We start from the raw sequence: 23,246 nt of genomic DNA on the forward strand, positions 1-23,246 counted from the left end.
TATTTGGCCTACTTTTGAGGAGTTATTGTCAATCGCGATGCTTACTTTTATCCATTGCCCAGAATTCCTTAGGTTTAGGCAAATAATCCGTTTCTTGATACCCGTTTGGAAAGATCTCCTGGAATTCGCTCTCCGTGATGAAACCCGCTCCTTCAATAGTGGTGGCAGATGTGGAAGTACTCGCACCAGCCGTTAGCATGCTACGTAAGTCTTTTTGGTTCTAAGACAAAAGTAAAAAAAAAACTTTCATGATATTTTTCAGGTCAAATCTGCAAAGTTATGAAATTAATTAATATTTTGGTCATTTGTAAAATAGTTTTTGAGTAATATTTTTGAGACAAGCGTGCATTGAAAACCTTTTCGTTTCATGGTGCATTAATATATCGAAATGATTTTAACGAGAGGCCAAATTCGACGAGGCTGCGTTGTTTTATTACACTACATTATTATTACATTACATAAACACTGGGAATTCGATAAAATGTATCGATTTCGTAAGTAAGGAAACTACTTTTTCCATTTACCTATGCTTTTTTTTCTTGATTCATAACCTATAAAATTTTATTTATAGCTTTATTCATGTGTGCATTCAGCAATAAACTGAATAAGAATCATTCCGAAATGTTTTCTAATAGTGGAGTATGCTTTCGGATAATTAAGAGAAAACTTACTTTTTAGTTGATGTAAATCAATTTTGCACCAAAAACTCCGGGGTATGTATAACCAGACATCGTTATAAACCTATTTCGATTCCGTCCTATTTAATTAATAACATACCTTTTTTGTCTTATCTGCCTGTGGTTTCATCGTATCCTTAGGGCCGCTCTTCTGTACGGTGATGAACATCTTCTGGCACACTGGCGTGAGATCATGTGGCATCATGCGAGGGTTGGCTTTGTACAGATTGTTGGCCACATCCTTGGACTGCAGGATCTTGGCGTTCAGACCGTCTCGGCGGCGCATACAGTCCATTAGTGTCTGGATGTGAAAGGGTATATATATATATATAAAAGTTTTTTATTTGCATTTTTGAAGATACTCGGGTCATTCTGAATGTCCGAATGTCGAATTGTTGTGAAAAATAACCTGATTAATTATATCTTGAGAGTTAATTTAAAAAACTAACCGACAATCTACATTACTTGGAAATACGGATACACCTTACGCCAATTTTAACAGCATGAAAACTGATTTATTTCATGAGATAAAAATAATTCACAACCCATAAAATATGCAATGTTGTTTTAGTTAGAAACCGATCGAGCGACACATGTGTATAACTAGCTGTTGCCCGCAGCCGCAACCTAGTTCGTGTGGATATTTATATTAGTTATTGTAATTCTACATTGAATATAGTGCAGCAAAAAGTAACAGTCGGGTTAATAATTTGACAACACATAACATCTGTCTGTCACAATCTCACTTAAGGGGCCCACTGATTACCAGTCCGCCTGCAGTCTCTGGTGTTATCGGGCGGCCTGCCGTCCTAGATCAATAACGTTCACACACATAAGCGATCATTGCCTGCCTTAGAGGAGGACTTTTATGTTCAAGAACGCTGAAATATTTCTTTTTACGAAGTTTGGACAATTGGTCAAAAAATATATCTTTATTAACTGTTCACTAACCTGGTGTTCCCTGCCTTCTGTGACCAAAATGAAGACTTTGCCTCCACGCTCCCTTCCGGTACGGCCGCATCTGCAAGAAGCAAATTAATCGCTAGAATAGTAGCCTGCTAAAGATGAGCTAAAGCTGATGGTAATTATATTTGCGAGGAAAAAATATGTTATGCAAATGTATTCCATGAATGACGAAGCCTGTTGCGGCTATCATAATTTGTTTTGTTTGGGACGAAGCATGTTGCCGATAAGCATCTATGGCCACCTGACGAAGTGGATTGTTTTTAAAGTGGCAATAAATAGGCTACATGTAAATGTAGTTTTCCTTCCACCTACCATCGGTCTTGATCATCAGACCACATCATTGATGCAACTGCACCTGATTTTAATGACCGTTTGCGTGCGTGTGTGTGTATGTGTGTTATTGATAAGAGCATCAGGATTATAATATATATTCATTCAGATTTTAATGAATGTGAACGGTTTGATATTGACCAGTCTAATGCGCCAAGGTATATTGGGAATATATCCCGGAATGTAGAAAAAAATAGACACCGTGTTCGGATCGTTTTTGTTTTCAATCAATTAAATGTATCTTATACCTTTAAATGAGCAATTCTTGTATATATGTATATATATTTATATATTTCGGGGACCTCGGAAACGGCTCTAACGATTTCGATGAAATTTGCTATATGGGGGTTTTCGGGGGCGAAAAATCGATCTAGCTAGGTCTTATCTCTGGGAAAACACGCAATATATTCGAATATAATATACATGTACATAACAAATTATACCTACAATTGGTCAAGAGTGAGTCACATCACGTTTTAAGGATAATAGCCTAATACAAATAGTGCGATGGCACCACCGGAATACAGGAATGACGCATATAACTGGTTCAATTTTATATAAATATTATGTACAATTACGACTAACATTTCCCGGTAAATTGTACGATTATTCTTGATAACCAGTCCTTTCGCGGATTTCAAGCAAGCAGGAAGCAATGGAGAGTCGAATAACAAAAATTAATATTTTTTTATGTATAGTGGTATCGGGAAGTATTTACTATTTTTACAGTTATTATGGAATATTTATAGACATACGGGTAAACAGTAAGTATACAGGAATACTTGGTTGAAATCGTAAATTTAGTTATAAAGATTTATGGGCAGAATCGTATACAGTGTGTCCCTAATAGCCATTGGACAAAGCCGAAATGTACATATGCATTAGGGTATTTAGAACCAGTGTACAAAGTATCATAACAACCGGTATAGCGGATTGCAAATAACTTTTGTTCGAAAAAAAAATTTTCTTATCTTTTGTTCTAATTAAAAAAATATTAACGTCAGAGCATTCCTGAGAAGTAGCCCTACGTGGGATTTCAAGGTTTGTCCAATGTCTAAGGTCACCCTGTATAGTAAAAAATCAATAACCTAAGAAAACGAGTTGATTTTGCTTTGTTTGAAAATTGAAAGAAATAAATGAAACACAACTCAATTTTGATCGAAAATTCGTGTTATTGAACTTAAGAGGGAAGTATACCATGTACTCGTCCATTCAAAAAGAGAAAATGTTTTTTACATCTAAATATTTTCCATTTTCTATGATTTTTTAGTATGTTATTGACACAATGAAAAACTAGGTTTATAGGTTATTAGTTTTTTAGGTGTATAGGTCTAGGTTTATAGATGCTTTTTTTTGTAATACGAAAACATTTTTTTTTTCTAAGCGAAACATATGAAACTGAATATGTTATGCTGAAGCAATCGACATCAAAGTCAATGTGATTTGTTAAGATTTCCCTCTTCCCTCCCTTCGCTCTTAATAAATACTATAGTTAGAGGCCCGTAAACTTCGTATACAGGGTGATTCATGAGACGTGAGTAGGACTAAGCCTACACAATCAGTAAATGTTAATGAACCGTTCATCATCATATTTAAGTAAAATAATCTCGCTTTATTTCTGTTGTTTAACTTTTTGGGAATGACAAATTTGATAATCTACAATCATGGACACCCTACAACACTTAATTAAGAAAGATAAAACCTCTTTAACCGTTATGACAGCAGTTTGATTATGAAGAAAACAAAATGTCACACTTGAGTGAGATACGATTTTTCAAAAGTAACCAGACTCCGATGACATTCAATTTGTCTCTTGTTATGGATAAAACAAAGAGGGTGACCATACATGGCGTAAATAAATTAAAACATTTTTTTGAACATTAAAAAATAAAAGAACGTTAATATCACAAATGCTGGTACTAAACAGTTGCTTATAACTTACTGAATGCTCAAGCTTGATCCTGCTCACGTCTCCTGAATCACCCTGTATATTTCAGTAATGTCTATTAAGGAAACTTTGTATATTTAACCGTGTCGGTTATATTTTGGTAATGATTCTAGGTAATAAATATAAATGGACATGCAGTAATAAAATGTGCGTAACTTTATATTTTAGACTATGGAAATAAGATTTATGCTACTTCTGAGCAAAGGAAATTGCGTCAAACTGCGGAAACGGCAGAAATCCGGCCCAATCAGCTCAAGAAACATCAGGAGGTAAATTCAGCTCATCTATTATTTGTTTCTTGGTGTCAAATTAATATAGGTAATGACAGTATGTCAAATATTAAACGTAGGTAACATTTTATGTTGTTTTAAATAATTATATTTCTGTATTTTATTAGCCTTTGGTGTCATCTCAAAAATTACTCAAATCAACATTAAGAAATGAAATTGACAACTTAAGTAAAAAATACCGGGATCTATTAGTTTGGGACGATTTCGACAACACAAATGCAGCAGTAGTTAAGTATGTTAATGCCATATCCGAAGAGGCTGAATATTATTACAGAAAATTAGACAAACGTCCTCGCCGAAAAATACTCTGGTCAGACATGAAAGGAGCGACACGATCAGACGATTTGTCGATACAGTTTCGTATGTTGTATGTAATGACTTTAGCTTATGGGACTAATGGAACAATATATTATAAAAATACAGAGGTCCTCTCAATAATAAAAGATTGTTTAGAGTTTATGGTATCATCAGAACGGTACGACGGAGAAGGATATTATGGAAACTGGTGGCATTGGCAAATCGGTGCGCCGACCTACTTGCTTGATATTTTGATTATAATTAAAAACGAATTAACAGTTGAAAAATTGGAACAGTACAGTACTATTATTAGCGCATATGTTAAAGATCCATATTACAAACTGCAAAGTACGGATGAAGATGAAACATTTTACATAGAAACCATGTCTAGAAACGAAGCGTCTAGTTCGCAAAGAGTTGAACTTGCGAGAGCCGTTCTAGGCTTAGGGATTATAACAAAAAACGAAGCAAAAATATCTCAAGCACTAGAGAGTATTCTCAAAGTATTGCTACCGGTGACGATATCTGACGGGTTTTATAAAGACGGGTCCTATATCGAGCATTACGATGTTCCTTACACAGGAGCGTATGGTAATGATCTAGTTAAAAAAATGGGTGACATGCTTGTAATTACACAAGGTTCTAAATTTGAAATATCTTCCAGCCAAATAGAACCCTTTGTAGAATGCGTAGAACGGGCTTTTTTACCACTTATATATCGGGGGGAGATGATAGCACCGGTCAAAGGCCGTGCAATTTCTAGGAAACCATCAACTACACAAATTGGCTCAGATGTCATGTACACATTATTGACTATAGCTACATTCGCATCAGCTGAGAATAAGATAAAACTAAAAGAATCAGTAAAGTTCTGGATGCGCCTAAATCCAGATTACTACATTTCAAACGCAAGAAAGTACAAAGACTTGCTAATAACAATTAGTTTATTAAATGATTCTGCTATAGTCGGAGATAAGTTACCATTCGTGGGAGCCAAAATGTATGCATCTATGGATCGATTTGTTCAACAAAATATGAATTATACATTGGGTTTAAGTTTATATTCTAATCGTATTTCAGCGTTCGAATCAGGTAACAATGAGAACAAACGTGGATGGCATACTTCTGACGGTGCCATTTATCTATATAACTATGATAACGTTCAATTTAGGAACGCCTATTGGCCAACGGTTGATCCGTATAGATTTCCAGGTACAACAGTCGATACTATAGACCTGAATGATGAATTGTCAAGTTGGCAGCACTTTACCTCTAAAGAAAATTGGGTCGGTGGTGTGGCCAGTGGCATCCAAGCGGTGGTCGGAATGGCTTTAAATAAAGAAGGATTTACAAATGATGACCAGTCATTGTCAATGGATCTCAAAGGAAAGAAATCATGGTTTATATTAGAAGGGCAAATTGTAGCGCTAGGCGCCGGAATTAGTGGGAGTACACCAGCATCGATCGAGACAATTGTTGATAACCGACTCCTAAATGATGCATATAATTATGAAGTTTGGTCTGACAATGGCCAAATAAAAGAATCGACAAAAGAACTTAATGTGACATGGTTATTACTAAAATCAGAGCACCAACGTTCATCGATTGCTTACTATTTTCCTGATAGACAAACTGTTGATATTATTTTTGAAAACCGATCTGGAACTTATAAAGATATAAATATAAATGAAAACGAAAATGTGTACACTGGAACTTATCGCAAATTTATAATTGATCACGGACAAATGCCATTTGACGCTAAATACGCATACGTTATATTGCCAGGAGTACAGTCCGAGATTATAAAATACTTTAACAGTACAACTGTTATAATTCTAGAAAATTCAGCTCAAATTCAAGCCGTACAAATAATAAACGAAGGTTACTTAGGTATTAATTTTTGGAGTGAAACAGGAGGCACGATTGCAGGAATAAGCAGCAACAAATCTTTATCTCTAATGAGACAAACTAACGGTACTCAACATACTTACGTTCTCTCAGATCCAACCCAGTCGGATAGTGTAATAACAATAGAGGTCCCTTATTTTTCTAGAATGACGACTATGAGTGAAGGAATAAAATACGACGGGAAAGGTAGTAAGTTTGTAGTAGATTTTTCAGAAGCTGGAGGGGCAAGTAAGCAATTTACAGTAGTTATAGACTGATTACCGACAAAAATTATATCAAAAATGTATTATTTTGTTGTAATACATACATACCAACATTAAATGATTAATTTTATTAAAGCACCTACAAACAATGATATATAGTATTTTAAAAAGCGGCCAAGTGCAAGTCGGACTCGCCCATTTTCGGTGGAAGTTTGCATGGTATAATGTACATCATATATTTGTTTGGGTTTTATCATTATCTTATTTTACTTTTTCACTTTGCAAGTGTCTCTCGCGCAATCTATTCAGTTTAGTTAAAAATGATATTAGAAACCTCAATATCATAGATATTCCACACGTATGGGTTTGATGAAAAAAAATTGAGTTTCAGTTCTAAGTATGGGGAACCCCAAATTTTTTTTTAAATATATTTTTGTGTGAAAATCTTAATGCGGTTTACAGAATACATCTACTTACCAAGTATCAACAGTATAGTCCTTATAGTTTCGGAAAAAAGTGGCTGTGACATACGGACGGACAGACAGACATGACGAATCCATAAGGGTTCCGTTTTTGCGATTTGGCTACGGAACCCTAATAAAAAGGGTGGTAAAGGTGTGACACAGGATGAGGTGAACCGAGCCGTCGTCGAGGTCTTCACAAAACACTACAGTACCAAACTTACCATAGTCCATCAATCCAATATGTCCGTAAAAACGGATTTGAAAAATGTAGAGGCGAATGGTCAATATTCCATAAAAATAGCTTTTTTTACTGATTTTGTTTACTATAGTAAATTGTATATCATGTGTATGTTATACCTCTGTACAAGACGCACTGGCGACGCGGTAGATGTATCGAAGCATACGATGAGGTCGACCGAGCCGACATCCAGGCCTTCTTCGCAGACACAAGTCGCCACTAACGCGTTGCACGCGCCCTCGCGGAACTGTCGCATCACACGCAGCTGCTGCTTTTGAGACACCACGGGCTTGTTATCCTTGCCTGTTTATGAACGTAAAAATATTTATGAACATGGCCTCCGAAGGCCCAGCCATACAAGAGAAATCCAAGATTTGCCAGTGAAATTTGAATCATTACTGTGGGAAATATAATTAATTTTGTATTATTTGAAAATGCAACTCTAGAATAATTGAAAATGATTTACATTTCATTGAAAGTAAGTACTACAGATAGGGAGCTTTAGGAAAATAGGTAATTCTGGCAATATCAGACTGTTGTCGAGTGTTAAGAAAGCCGATTTATTACCCTCTAATACCAGTAATGGTCCAAGTGGCAAAAGGAGATCAGGAAAACCAAAAGACCGTTGGTTCAACGACATTACAAACATAGCGGGACAGATTGGATGGAGAAATACCGGAATAATTGCAGACAGTTGGAGGAGGCCTATGCTCAAAAAAAGAGCCATGTCTTAACATTAAAAATGTTTCATGTTTTTAACTGTTTGTATGTAAAACTATGTAAAGTCATGGAAATAAAGGCTATAATATTATTATTATAATACCAGTAACGACATTATTAATTGACAAAGTTGCCTAGGAAGATGTGTATTCTTGTTATTACTTACCAGAAGCGCCTTGCCCGACGAACATCTGCGGCACAATCAGCGGCCGGCATTGCAACAACAGACAGTGGACTAGGTTCACGCTCTCGCGGTACTCGCAGAATACTGGAAAGACACGTCAATTATTGTACGTTTTGACTGTTGTACAGGTTTTTTTCTTTACTGGACCATGTAACTAAAAAAATCTTTAATTACAATAACAATATTGGAAATATACAGATGATTACTATAACTAGCTTATATCTAAAATACGCCCTTGAGGCATTGTACTAAGGATGCTGGCGGCATTTCCTCGTTATATCGCAATACTGATACGTTGTGCGAGGAAGCCGCCAGCTCTTCGGTCACCAGTTATGTCAACCAGACGTTTCGCGATTTCTCCAAAAAACTTGTGCGCACTGGGCCCATGGACCTAAAGTTTCAACGCCAAATGGTACAAAATGGTACCTACTCTCTACCGAGGCTCTTATATTTATTACGTTTCAGGACCATTACACATACATACATTCCATTAAATTTCTGGACCATTTAGGGTTCAAGCTAATTTGGTTGTCAATAATAGCGGTATGAAATTTCCAATGTAAAGTAAACCCTAAACAGCTCAACAATTCCGTGATTGTACGAACGAAACGGCTTAGCGTGATGAGTTTATAATGCATCCTATTTCTTAGTACATTTGGGACCATGTAGGTAAGTCCTTTCTAGGGCACTGAGGCATAGCGTGACCCATAAGATCATAACTTGTGAGAATCGCGAGGTACTTTTAAAACTTTTTTCTAAAGATTTTATTCACGAAATACTACGCAGTGATTCGATCCACTCGAGTGCATACTACACCATTTTATACTACAACAGTTCATCTTTACCCCTAGTACTCGAGTTTTGTTGATATTTGTTGTTTACATGAGTAAAGCTCATAAACGTGGACGCAACTAAAATAAACTGTCGCGCTTTTATAATAGCAAACAGAATTTGAAATAGAGGTGTATTGTAGCGACGTAAATTTACTGCCATCTTTCGACATTGCCATAAAACTTTTAGAACGCCATTTGACTTTGATCCTTATTAGTTCACTGATGTGTGTTCAATTTGTTAAATATCAAAAAGTCGGGCCAGTGCGTGCGTGCGTGTGAGTGTGCGTGCGTGCGTGCGTGCGTGCGTGCGTGCGTGCGTGCGTGTGTCTGTGTCTAAGCGTGCGTGCGCTTGGGAACTCAACTCTTTTGTTTCTTACAGTTGTTACTTAAATCTAAATGATTATACCTATCGCTTTCGTATCCTGCCCGTTGCGTTTCGCGGCTTGAAAATGTTCCAGCATAATTTCCTTCAGTCTGTCGAACTTTGGGTGTCCAAAGTGCAAGTCTTTGGGAATCTGAAAATATTTTAAAGTCATCAGCTTCCACTTATAAAACCGGGTAAGTGCGAGTCGGACTCGCCCATCGAGGGTTCCATACTTTTTAGTGTTTGTTGTTATAGCGGCAAAGGAAATCTATCTATCACGGTTCATGAGATACAGCCTGATGACAGACGGACAGACAGACAGACAGACGGACGGACAGCGGAGTCTAGTAATAGGGTCCAGTTTTACCCTTTGGGTACGAAACCCTAAAAAAGGATTTGAAGGCTCGTGATGTTTGATAATCAAATATTGACAGTGGCCATGTTTGTCTTTTACGTCATTGAAATTTACAAAAATATCGCCGATATTTAATGTAAGTAACGCCATGTGCCATTGGCTTGAAACTAAGATTTCTCGGGATGATAGTCGAAGAAATGTGAATGAAATAGTAATAATAGTATTATGTAAGTTATTATTTTCTTTTGCTTAAAATAATAGCCGTTTGCACAATGTTAGACTTCATTGTCGTTAACCGTGTACAAATGTACTAGACAAATGTAGAAGAGCGGGGCTTCCTGTCACAGGTATTATACATACGTACTAGGAAGTCCCAATGTGTTATGTTGTATACTATTTAACGAAATAAATGCTTTTTGATTTTTTTTGATTTTTTTTTTGACACATCAGGTATTAACCCATCCGGAAGAGCACTTGGGTCGAGGCGAGGGCCTTTAGGGTTCACTCCTAAATCATCGCGCAGCCATTCAAGTACTGCCGTAAGCCGATAATCGGCTTGAAGCCAAGCTTTCTCTGAATGTTCGTTGAAATATGTACTTACATCAGGTAAGCACATATTTCAACAGTAGGAAAATGCTTACTTACATCAGGTACAGAACCATCTGGAAGAATACTTGTGTCGAATGCCATAGGGTTCACTCCTAAATCATCACGCAAGCGTTCAAGTAATGCCATAAGCCGATCATCGGCTTGAAGCCAAGCTTTCTCTGAATGTTCGTTGAAATTTAGGAAAATGCTTACTTACCTCAGGTACAGAACCATCTGGAAGAATACTTGTGTCGAATGCCATAGGGTTCACTCCAAAATCATCACGCAGCCGTTCAAATAATGCCATAACCCGATCGTCGGCTTGAAGCCAAGCTTTCTCTGAATGTTCTTTATAAGGAAAATGCTTACTTACATCAGGTATAGAACCATCTGGAAGAATACTCGTGTCGAGTGCCATAGGGTTCACTCCTAAATCATCGCGCAGCCGTTCAAGTAATGCCGTAAGCTGATCATCGGCTTGAATCCACGATTTCTCGGGATGATCGTCGAAGAAGTTAATGAAGACTCGAGCGCCGTGCTTTACTAGAAGCTCTAGGCCGTGGTATAAGGATATTAGAAGTGTAAAGTCTTTCATTATGTTGTTGTGTTGAGGATGCCTGCGAAATGAAACAGTCAGTGGTAGAGTCAGAACAAGATAAGTTGGCAGCGATTTTGATAGCCCAGACTGTGCAACGTCATGATTTCATATAAATTTGACGTTTAAAATAACCCGTGCACCGTCGTGGCTATAAAAATCGCTGCCAACTTATCTTCGTTTGATTCTAGTCAAGACACATACAATATTACATTGAGTAAGATGCATACAATCTAAGGGCCGGTACAGACGGACTGCAACTCGACTGCAACTTGTATGGAAACTGCACGTTGACGTTGCAGTTGGAGTGCAGTCGGCATGCAGTTCCCATACAAGTTGCAGTTGAGTTGCAGTCCGTCTGTACCGGCCCTAAGACAATTTTGTGTTTAGAATTTGACAGGTAAACGAAATGGCGCTACCGGTAATTCTGATTGCAAAAAGTTGACGTTGAATTCAGTGACCGCAAAATATATGGCGCAGTACAGCGCCATCTGTTTAGATGTCAAACTAAAAGGCACGTTTTTTTATTAGACTTTACCTCTCTATTTCAATGAATTCTCTTTAGTGGTAGTGTTTAGAGAAAGGCTGCTAGGGTGTCGCTTACAAACGCTACTCTTTTTTTATATGTATGCAAAATGCATCTCTTTCATTCACACGGAATCTGAATCTACACGTACGTTTCTTGCAAGAGAAGTAGAACGCTAGTCGTTCTGTCGCCGCCAATATGTGGGTATCATAGTTGAATCCCTATTAATATTATAAATACGAATGATGTGACTCTGTCTGTTGCATCTTCACGCTTAAACAGCTGAACAGATTTAGAAAAAATAAATGGTATGGAGATAATTTAAGTCCTGGGGAAGGAATAGCACAGTTCTTATCACGGAAATCATCATTCCATGCAAACGAAGTCGTGAACAGAAACTAGTTTCATAATACATACCTACTCCCCCGCTCCTTTCCTTGATATTCCTTGTACAGCATCACAATGCGGCCCTTGGACAAGTTACCAACGTTGTGGGGTAGAATATTCATTTGTTTCAGTCTTCTCGCGTAGCCATCCAAAATCTAGAAAATTCCAATAAGTTAATGAATAAAATGAAACTGTCCAGTTATTATTTTTAACAATAAAGTTGTAAATTAAATCAAAAGAACGCAATAGCTGTCAGCTTTATTAACTAGGCAAAATAGTTCAATTTTAATTAGAAAACTTCCTTTCTAAGAATAATATTAAAAATATATATATAAGTGACCCTTTTAAAATAGCCGAGTGAAGGGAAGGTCTCCGTTTCAGGTTGGGACTAAAGACTTTCATATCTCCAGTATCAGAAGTTGTCTTCTCTAAATTTTGTGATCAGGTTTGATATTAATGTAGATTTTTTGGTCGATTTAGTTTTTGAAAACATTTGAAATTCGTGAGGTCTACAGCTCACAGAGCCACCAGCATACAAGCAAATACCAAGGAAGCGGCTAGGTTAGTGGTGCCTTCTGCGATTACCCGAATGTAGCCGACACGCAGCGCGCAGCGATCGTGAACGAGATAGCATGACCAGCAAACTACATTAAATTAAAATTAAATAATCAATTAATTCAGGCATGATCCATATAAGTGCAGTAACAAAACTTAAATAAATACTAATATTAGAGAGTATAATGTTCAAAAAATCTACGAGGCAAAACAGTATTCTAAGGGCTAGGACAATACTACTATACCGGGTACGCCACTTTGACAAACTAAATTTACTATTAACATTAAATTTAAAATTTTGACATTATACAGTGCGTGTCTTACTGTCTAGGCAACAGATAATTAAATGACTACATTACCTTGACGTAATAGTTCCTATTCGCAGTAGCTATAGTTTATAGCCTTATTGCCTAGGCAATAGAGTTCAATATTAAAGTGGTTAAATTACCTCAACGTAGTGGTTCCTCAGCTGCGTAAGCTCCGGCCCTAGTTGCACCACAACAGTGTTGATTTTCCTCGAGTGGCTGTAAGGCGCCACGTCTATACAGTTCTCTGTTCGCAGCTCCAAATGGGCAATGTTTAGGTGTTTGATGACCTGAAATTAAATAAAAAGAATACATTTATTTATGCAAAGGAAGAAAATGAGTGAAATACAAACACATTATTTGTATCACAGACAATAAATCACTGTAACTGGAACGAAATAGGAGTGATAGTTTAGACAGCAGACAGCATACGAAATAAGAGTGATAGTTTAGACAGCAGACAGCATACGGTTTGTGATACTTGCTTGGTTAGAACATACATGTGCCACTCGCGCGAATTTGACACTACCAGTAACTAACTATTTTTGCTAGTTGCATTAATATCGTCAACTTTACTCTTCAGTGTACCTCGGTACTAATAGTAGCAACATTAATAGCATTGTCAACTTTAATAACATTTTAAATCTTGCACCCTTTTTTATTTTTACCAGAACCTGCAGTTGCACACTTAGTTGTGGGGTAAAATTAAAGGAAACTCTATAGGTCATATAGTTTGTCCCCTATACTGTATACAATGCACCACCATTACATTAACAATTGATATATAACTTACATTGATAACATCATCAACTTTACTCCCCGGCGTGGCCGACAAGGCCAGCATCCTATACGTCTTGTGCTTCATCTCGGTCAAGGTGGACACAATCTGGCAATAGGCGTAGTTCCCGCGCGCTCTGTGCGCCTCGTCCACCACCAAGCAACGGATCTTGTCGCCCGGACAGATGCCGGACTTGATGTCGTTGTAGATGACTTGCGGTGTGGCGAAGAATACCCTTTTAGTCTGCCAGTGGAGTTTTCGAGTGTTGACTGGCATGTGCCCTGAAATCATTACAAAGCAGCCCATGTTTGGAAGTTATAAGGTATAAAGCCACGGAGACTACGGAAATTGTATGCTGGAAATACTTGCAGAACAAGCCTCCTATAAGTATTTTAAATTTGGAATCTTGACACTTTTACTGGAATTTAGTCCAAAAAAGGATTTAAGGTGTTTATCCTAAAGCTTGACAGGTTTAAAAAACATAATAGCTTGATAAGACAGTGTATAATAGATATTGTATACTGAAAGCCCGTTCCGATTGTTCCTGGATTTTATATGAAAATTTAGTAAATAGGACACATTATTGGTCCTAGGGTGCCCCCCGGTCCACCCGGGAGGTGCATAGGGCCTCCACAAGATCCTTCCACGCCTTTCTATCTTGAGCAACCGTCTTTGCCTCGTTCCAGCTCAGTCCTACGGTCTACGCTTCGCCTCCAGTTGTGTGCGGGACATTTGCAGGCATGCTTGCGATTGTATTTATAAATAGGACATACATATTTACTACATTTTCATATAAAATCCATCAGGTAGAGGTTAGAGACTGTATATATTTACTTTAACAAACCAGAAAATGATACAGGATTCAGAAAAGAAAGTATTTGGACAAGTGAGAGTTTAGCAAAATACATAAGGAGGATTCAGAGTTATCACACAGGCAGTATTTAGTAAAATATCTGGTAAGAATCAGCTTTACCCGTCATTTCAATGGTGTCATTAGGAGGAATGGCTATGATGTTGTAGCAAGCATCAATCTGCTGAGCCACCAGAGGTCTTGTCGGGGCGGTGAACACAATCTTGCCGAGGGGGTACCATCGATAGAAGTTATACATTATCACTGCTGCTATAAATGTTTTACCCAATCCCGTGGGCAGGCTCACCTGTTGAATAAGAGTGTTCATTCAATTTTAAATTATAGTACCTCATTAAATATTTAGTGCAATTATTGACGACCGGTCTAGCCTAGTGGGTAGCGACCCTGCCTATGAAGCCGATGGTCCCGGGGTTCAAATCCTGGTAAGGGCATTTATTCGTGTGATGAGCATGGATATTTGTTCCTGAGTCATGGATGTTTTCTATGTATTTAAGTATTTATAAATATGTATATATGTATTATATATATCGTTGTCTAAATTAGTTCTGTTGTTTATCGAAAATTGACATGTTCCTTATGGTATCATGTTGACGACCGGTCTGGCCTAGTGAGTAGTGACCCTGCCTATGAAACCGATGGTCCTGGGTTCGGATCCCGGTAAATTTATTCGTGTGATGAGCACAAATATTTATTCCCGAGTCATGGACGTTTTCTAGTTATGTATTTAAATATTTGTGTAGTATATATATCGTTGTCTGAGTACCCACAACACAAGCCTTATTGAGCTTACCATGGGACTTAGTCAATTTTGTGTAATAATGTCCTATAATATTTAATATTTATTTATTTTATTTAATTATTACATGACGCGTATGCTCGCTCTGTGTGGACCCGGCTATATTATGAGAATTGTTTTATCTTGTTACAAAAAGAAGTGCCTTAAGATTTTTTAAGTATTTTTTTATATTACATTTTATTAAATTTTAGTAATTGTAAATACTAAATTTGTCTGGAATATTAATTAATGTGTTGCATTTTTTATTTTATTTAGTGACTATGCAGACCAGGTCTACTTTTGTAATGAGCAAAATTAATACTTCTCATATTGTATTTAATTTTGTAATATCAGCACATGTATGTATTGTGGTGAGTATGGTTTGTTACAATTGTTACCAACAAGGAGCAAGTTGAAAATAAGCATTGTCAAATTGAGGGCTAGTTGTATTTTAAATTTTTAATGTCTGTGTGTACAAAATTTTTTTGTTTTTGTAGTACCTATATACTTGTATTTTAATATAAAATTTTAAAATTAACACTTTTGCTGTGGCAATCTGTTACAATGCAATCATACTGCATCAGGCCAAATCTACCCATTGCTGCAGTCAATGTGTTAACAAGAGTTTTGAAATTAACAAGTAGTTAGACTTACTAAAGTGTTTTTCATTAGAGCAGCTCTGATAATGTTGAACTGATAGTCCCTGACAGGGTAGTTGGTGGGGTAGATCCATGTCTTGCCGGTCAGCCGGTCATAGCCACTGATCTCTTCATCGCAGCACAGTGCGCTAAAATTTAATATTAAAAACAATACTGGGTGACAGGTGATATACTGTATCTGATTGTACTCATTTATATGATGAACTTTTACTATAGCAGCTTTTAGTATACAATGAACAAATTTAACTTGAATATCCAATACCAAAAAATTTTTTTCACAATTTCAGCATTGCTCTTGTAACAAAAGTTGCTCTTAGTAAATGGGTACAGTCACACAGTATGCAATAGTAACATTGGCTGGACAGTTCTTCAGATACTTCTATGAAAATTCCCTGTAGATTGTAGGGATAAAGTATAATATAAGTATTGCTTTTTGATTCAAGGAGCTTCGACACACCAGTTGCACAAAACAAAGTCTTCTACTTTACAAAACCTTGCCACAAACCAGCTCAGTTAAATGGTATTTATGATCAGAAATATACTCCCACAGCCGCAGTTAAATATTTAATAGTTTCAGTATGATCTTGCCAGTTATAATTTCAAGACATATGGAGCATTGTGCAGTGCTCATTTACTGGAGCTCAAGTCATGCAGTCCACATCCAAAAGTAACAGTCAGACTAAGCGTCAAAAGGCGTAACAAAGATATAAGTCCCTGTATGTAGAACAATAAGACTGTGAATTCAAATTGTCAGATATATGTGTTTGGAAAAGAATTCCAGGGTGGCAGATACTTTTGGAGTTTTGTTTCATCTGCTTCTATTGATGCTGACTGCAACAGGGAGATCACACAATTTGAGTAAATTTAAAAAAAGTATTTGAAATCCTAGAGACTGAATTTTTTGTGCGCGGGGCTAAAGATAGATAATCATAATTCATTTATTGCATCCATGGTTGTTACATTAGGGGTTACATAGTAATAGTAAGTTTCACATGGACCCTGATAGGACACAGCAATAGTCTTAAATCTAAATTATGCTAGGTATTCATTTATTTTATTTTATTAGCCTATTAATGTGTCCCACTGCTGGGCAAAGGCCTCCCCTCTAGCTTTCCAAAGGTATTCATATTAATGTAATAAATATAAATAATGTCTTATAATATAACAATGGTTAGGTAATTGTAATTTTAAACTATGCCTTGATCAAATACAGTGGATATCATTTATTACGACCTTGGTTGTAGCGACCATTTACCTATAGCGACGTTAAATCTAAGTCCCTTGAATTTAAAGCATACTTTAGTACAAAGTTCATGTGGCTATAGCGACTTTGGATGTAACGCCGAGTTCGGGTGTAGCAACTGTTTTTAATGAATCATTTGTAACAAATTCCTAGAAATCCCATGCAGATATTGCGACCGGAGTCCAAAGACACAAAGATTTTTTTCTTTCACAAACATTTCTTATCTTTTGTTTACATCCATTGCACACAGATGGTCAGCAAGTGTGGAGACCTTTACCTTTTGTTTATAGATATTAACTAAGTAGGTAGGGAAGCGTGTACGTTTCGGAGCTTTTATGGTTCAGTTACAAAGTGATATTCTGAGTAGCAACTGGGTTTAGTAAACTTTTGAATAAGTATGGCTAATCCTACAACTAAGGATGTGTTAGGTGTTGTAACAAAGCTTTAAAGATACTGTTTATTTGGTGATGGAAAGGATATTATAGATATTGAAGAAGTAATGAAAATAGAATACACCCTACAGCGTACACTAGCACAAAAAAATAAATTGAAGCAAACTAATATTACACATTTTTTTAAATGTACCTTTGAATAACTATGTGTGCAAATATTTTCAATAATAAATGAATATAAACTACACATGTGTACGTGTCTGTATCTCTTTACCTTTGCCTGTAACGACTTCCGGATATAACGACAAAAATAGAGTGGTCCCTTCATTGTCGTTATACCGTTATTCTGTTGTGCCAGGAATAAGTACAAAACCATGGTAATCATTGGCACTGCTAGCTAGTGAAATAAAGCATGTGCGTGGTGTACGGTCTTAACTTATAATTCAATTTCCTTGTAATCGTCTTGTACAAAACAAGGGTGGCGGGAAACAAAAATTGTATTTCTTTCTTTTAAACATTAAGCTAAATACCTTACCTCACATTTAAAGAATTGTGACTGTTATTTACAGAATCATTAATTACACTTTTAGACAAGTTAGATCTGTCTTTAAACGAATTATTTTCAAAATGAGCCAAAATTGAAGAATCGTCAAATAGATCGTCATCTTCACCGGGTCCATCGCTTTTATTTGTATTTTCTTTAAAGTTATTCATGTCTAAAACGAATTCATCATAAACTTTAGTTTCGATTCTCAAATGTAATAACTAATATGTAATTTGTTTCTTTGATGAATTTAATAGTAAAATCTTCTTGGAAAGAAAACAACAACAGCATCAGCTGTCAAAGTTTTAAACAGGTTAGATTTCGGAAGCGTTCCAAATCTGGGAAATATTTCTAAACGATATAAAAAAAAACAGCCCCGCTTGACCAGGCTAGATTTATTGTAATTATTTGTGATCCAATAAATTTATTTATTTTGACTAACATAATTCGTTTCTCATAGCTAATGATACAACGATTCTTTTGTTAGTATTTATTTTCATGTTTATTGTTTGGTTTCGGAATTATTGTCACATAGACCTAGCCTAGCGTTTACAAAGTCTGATATCGAAATGTACTTTTACATATTCTCAGGAAAAACATAAATTTTCTAACCCTTTGTGTAATTTAAAATTTTAAAACGAAAAATTTGTTTTCTTTTTTTATTTGCCATAAATTAAAAAAATACTATTAATGAATATTAAGTGATTGTTGCTGCTACCTTCGTAAATGCACTTTTTGTCAAATGTCAAGACAATCCCAAAATTATATGTTATACCCCCGAATAAAAATTCGCGGGTTATTTATTAAATAAAATAATAAAAACTTAATTCATATAAATCCAAGAAAATGGAGCTTGAGGATGGTTTTGACGATATTTTGGCAGAGATCAGTGAGCCAACGGCTTCTAAGCAACCGAAACTGGATGAGCCAAGTAAGTTTTACTTTTGTAAATATAAAGTAATCAAATTGGTCGTTTCGTTTAAAAATGACGCTTTTTCAAATAAAATATGAGTTTTATACTTTGTCAGGTACATCAGAAGGAGTATCAAAACCAGCGTCTTCTAAGACACATTGTGTATTAGTAAATCAAAAGCAGGTTAGTCTATCGTCGTGACATGCCCTAAAAATCATTGACATATATAAGTATATATATATGTCGATGCTAAAATCAATATATGCACAAGGTACCTGCTAAAACACATGTTTCATATTTTTGCAGAGGCTGCACTCTTTTACAATCAACTGAGAAAGTGCTTAGAAGTCTGTAATGTTTGTTTTTTCTATATCATTTTACTTTTTTTTAAGTGTACCATAATTTTTTTTTTGGATGTCATAAGATAATGTTGGCAATCCATTTTAATATTTGTCACCTACTTTTCTTACCTAACTTATAAAACATAAGTTTAACTATCATAAATAGACTTACTGATATTCATTTTATTTATAGCGTGGCAACCCTTTATTAAAGTTTGTGACCAGTGTCCCGTGGGAATATGATGATATAATTCCAGATTATGAGATAGGTAAAACTATTTGTGTGCTATTTCTCTCAGTGAGGTATCACAATCTGAACCCAGACTATATAAACAATAGATTAAAGGAATTAGGAAAGAAATATGAGCTGAGAGTTCTTTTAGTACAGGTAAGTAAATTAATTACTAGTATGAATGTTCCACGGGTAGAGGTACCTTATGGCTGTTGACGATTATGCTGTTATTAACACTGAGAATCAGCTTGGTAGGCACTTGTAATGTTTGCTCAGATGCCGTTCAAGCCTGCCAGGCAGGCTGTAGCTATAAACCTACACTCTATGCCAAAGAGCCCGCCTGGCAGGCACACATTGCATCTTCACCACCACAGGGCTGACACTAACAGAAAGGTACTAAGTTTAATACTTCTGATTATTATGTGGTCGAAAAGTAGTGTACAGTTGATTTTTAATCAGACAGTGTGTTTTTACTTCACCTAATGTGATTAAAAAATAGAATTTCTTATCAGTTGGTTACATTGAATTGCATACACAAGTAATGTATCAATAGTAGTTTTCGTAAATCGTAAAACCTAATTTGTGTCTACGAATATTTAGTTACTATAGGTATACGCCTATTTCAGGAGTACCCATAGGAGGATTTGTAAAACAATATTCGGGGTAAATAAACCAAGAAATTCAACTAAGTAACAAGATTCGAAATTCTAAGCGGCCATAAAACAGCAGTGCACTGCACCTGTATGAAAGCAAAACAAGGATGCATTGTGATGGGCAAACGGGGGGCATAAACAGATGAGACAGTAGATTTAATTTTATTCACATAATATACATATACAACAGTTACTTGGCCCAGCCCTGAGCGTCCGCCTAGTACCACGTAGGCACGCAGCGTGCGGCATTACGTTGCTTGTCGTAGCCCGCCTGCCAAGTTCTATCGGTTTCTGGGATATTGTTCAAAATTTTGCCCGGTTGCGAAAGTGTTAAGAATGCTCCAATATTAATGCATGACGTCGTCTCGAATACCCAGGGGTGGTAGAGTACTGGGCACAATACCTTGGTTCGCCGGGGTCTCCCAGAAGTCGTCGGCAACATCCAGGGTCTGCTAGGCTTCTTGGTAGAGTTGGGTTGGCAAGAGTAGTGCCCACAACCCATCCCGCAAAATAGGCGCAATTTATGACGTCGAGTTGCGGAAACCCAAGTCCGCGATCCTAATGCATGACATAAGCTTAAACCGCCATAAGGTACCTTTACCCATGGAACGTCTTGTATAATATACAAAATAATTGATTATAGTTCTGCAGAAAGTATATGAAATATTGATTCATGTGAATATAATTCGAGTGTGAATGGAGTAGTGATACTGTAAAACCTAGATACACAATAAAAAACGTTTTAGTGGAAAAATGTCTTAACTTTCAAAAATAGTACATGTTGGAGGGTCCATTGTAAAATGGTGTATTACATGGGAAATCAATGATCCTATAAAAGTGGATTTTACTGTAATAAAATACTTTGGTAGCTTACTGCTGTACTATGGTCATCTCTACAGACTACAGACTCACTACTAGACAATAAACTGTATTTCAGGTTGACCTTAAAGATCCTCATGCTGCATTAAAGAATCTAACAAGGATATGCCTCCTGACTGATATGACTCTCATGCTGGCATGGAGCCCTGAGGAAGCTGCTAAAATCATTGAGAACTACAAAATATATGAGAACAAACCACCTGATCGCATCATGGAGAAGATTGAGAATGATCCTCACCAGAAGGTAAATTCAATTAAAACCCTGCATCGTAAAGTACCTAATAGGATTTTTGAAACGCGGTAGTGGTTAGCCCCGGAAACAAAAATATGATTCTCGGATATATTTAGTGTAACTAAAAAAGCACTATATGCAGCGTAATCTACTTTTAAGTAAAGGTTTTCATCTCAAGTCTCCCAGAACTACATATTATTTAGAGTTCCGTAGCCAAATACCAAAAAAACGGAACCCTTATGGATTCGTCATGTCCGTCTGTCTGTCCGTTTATGTCACAGCCACTTTTTTCCGAAACTATAAGAACTATACTGTTGAAACTTGGTAAGTAGATGTATTCTGTGAACCGCATTAAAATTTTCACACAAAAATAGAAAAAAAAAAACAATAAGTTTTGGGGGTTCCCCATACTTAGAACTGAAACTCAAACATTTTTTTTTTCATGAAACCCATACGTGTGGGGTATCTATGGATAGGTCTTCAAAAATGATATTGAGGTTTCTAACATCATTTTTTTCTAAACTGAACAGTTTGCGCGAGAGACACTTCCAAAGTGGAAAAATGTGTCCCCCCCCCCCCACCTGTAACTTCTAAAATAAAAGAATGATAAAACTAAAAACATATATATGATGTACATTACCATGCAAACTTCCATCGAAAATTGCTTTGAACGAGATCTAGTAAGTAGTTTTAAAAAAACAATAAATTTTGGGGGCTAGAACTGAAACTCGATTTTTTTTTCATCAAACCCATACGTGTGGGGTATCTATGGATAGGTCTTCAAAAATGATATTGAGGGTTCTAATATATATTTTTTCTAAACTGAAATAGTTTGCGCGAAAAATATATGATGTACATTACCATATAAACTTACACCGAAAATCGGTTTGAACGAGATCTAGTAAGTAGTTTTTTTTAATACGTCATAAATGGTACGGAACCCTTCATGGGCGAGTCCGACTCGCACTTGGAAGCTTTTTTCTCTTGCGTCAAAGTCGTTAATGCGTCCTTTAGAACGCACTGCGATTACCTTCTTGCGGTCTCAGAATCGCAAAGTGATGATGATGCTCTTCTGACCTGAGTTGGCAATTTTTAATTCGCATTATTAGAATGTAGCTGTGCGCCCTTTGATGGTACATATGGCTCCAAAAAGTAACGTATCTACGGCATGCTTCATAAGGCGAGTCCACACAGAGCGAGCATACGCGCGAGGCAATTTCCTCACGCACATACCGGCCAGTGTAGACGTGCCTCGAGGAAATTGCCACGCGCTTATGCTCGCTCAATGTGGACCCGGTTATAGGCGCACGCACTTGCAAGACTGAAATCGGAATAAAATTGATTGAAACCATATCTAATTTGTATAAGGTGCTTTTTAACTCCCTTGTTTTATTTATTATTATTTATATTGATGATTTAAATTTAATCTCTGGCTTTAAGTTTATATGGAGTTTATTTTAACCCTCAGCCAAGTTTTGTAAGGTGGGTACAGAGGTCATACTGAGCAACTATCCCCAAAATCACGACAAGAAAAATGGCTCCCCCATAAAAAACATCGACATCTGTAAGTAAATTAACTTTCTTCTAAGAATATATATTAAAAAAAAGTATTTGTTTCAGATCATTAATGCATTGTCTTCAGTAAAACCAGTCAACAAAACAGATGCCATGACATTACTAACCACTTTTGGGACCCTAGCAAACATAATCAAAGCAACTGAGAGTAGGCTGGCAGAATGCCCTGGATTCGGAGCCACTAAAGCAAAAAAACTTTACAAAGCATTGCATGAACCTTTCTTAAGAAAGGGCAGTGTCATTAATGATGAATTTTCGGGAGACATAAGTATTGAAGACATTGAAAAAATTGAAGATGAAGCTAAGGTTCCTGAAAGTTGATGTATATTTAAATTGTTTTGCTAAACTACTAAGGTGATAGGTATAATAAATTATATTTAAATGCAGGTTTTTTTATTAATTTTATAAGCGAAGCGACCTCCCTAC

At 36.4% G+C, this 23,246-nt stretch overlaps 2 protein-coding genes across 3 annotated transcripts in view; one reads left to right on the plus strand and one right to left on the minus strand.

Moving 5' to 3' along the window:
- The window catches only part of LOC133520708 (Fanconi anemia group M protein), a 25,423-nt gene extending 7,111 nt beyond the window's left edge, over positions 1–18,312 (minus strand). For both annotated transcript variants that reach the window (XR_009799793.1, XM_061855321.1), the window contains exons 1-13: positions 17,987–18,312; positions 15,812–15,944; positions 14,485–14,668; positions 13,527–13,792; positions 12,877–13,023; positions 11,904–12,028; positions 10,739–10,982; positions 9,465–9,573; positions 8,208–8,309; positions 7,441–7,624; positions 1,629–1,698; positions 778–978; positions 46–220 (exon numbers count right to left, since the gene is read on the minus strand). Coding sequence is in view for 1 of the 2 variants with exons in the window: in XM_061855321.1 (XP_061711305.1) it covers positions 46–220; positions 778–978; positions 1,629–1,698; positions 7,441–7,624; positions 8,208–8,309; positions 9,465–9,573; positions 10,739–10,982; positions 11,904–12,028; positions 12,877–13,023; positions 13,527–13,792; positions 14,485–14,668; positions 15,812–15,944; positions 17,987–18,165 (2,119 nt within the window). In the remaining variant the exon portion in view is untranslated. The remainder of the gene's footprint in view (positions 1–45; positions 221–777; positions 979–1,628; positions 1,699–7,440; positions 7,625–8,207; positions 8,310–9,464; positions 9,574–10,738; positions 10,983–11,903; positions 12,029–12,876; positions 13,024–13,526; positions 13,793–14,484; positions 14,669–15,811; positions 15,945–17,986) is intronic.
- Positions 18,313–18,732: 420 nt separating this feature from the next.
- LOC133520710 (DNA excision repair protein ERCC-1) lies at positions 18,733–23,206 on the plus strand. The gene is made up of 5 exons (XM_061855323.1): positions 18,733–18,926; positions 19,024–19,091; positions 19,443–19,637; positions 21,072–21,257; positions 22,866–23,206. The coding sequence occupies exons 1-5, from the start codon at positions 18,842–18,844 to the stop codon at positions 23,139–23,141; spliced, it is 810 nt and encodes a 269-aa protein (XP_061711307.1). The 5' UTR covers positions 18,733–18,841; the 3' UTR covers positions 23,142–23,206.
- Positions 23,207–23,246: the final 40 nt, after the last annotated feature.

This window comes from Cydia pomonella, chromosome 8 (assembly GCF_033807575.1).
Source record: "Cydia pomonella isolate Wapato2018A chromosome 8, ilCydPomo1, whole genome shotgun sequence".
NCBI lineage: Eukaryota > Metazoa > Arthropoda > Insecta > Lepidoptera > Tortricidae > Cydia > Cydia pomonella.

Coding starts and splice junctions, on each gene's coding strand:
- LOC133520710 (XM_061855323.1), top strand. CDS start 18,842: ATGGAGCTTGAGGATGGTTTTGACGATATTTTGGCAGAGATCAGTGAG. Junction 18,927..19,023: donor ACCGAAACTGGATGAGCCAA/GTAAGTTTTACT, acceptor ATACTTTGTCAG/GTACATCAGAAGGAGTATCA. Junction 19,092..19,442: donor TATTAGTAAATCAAAAGCAG/GTTAGTCTATCG, acceptor TTTTATTTATAG/CGTGGCAACCCTTTATTAAA.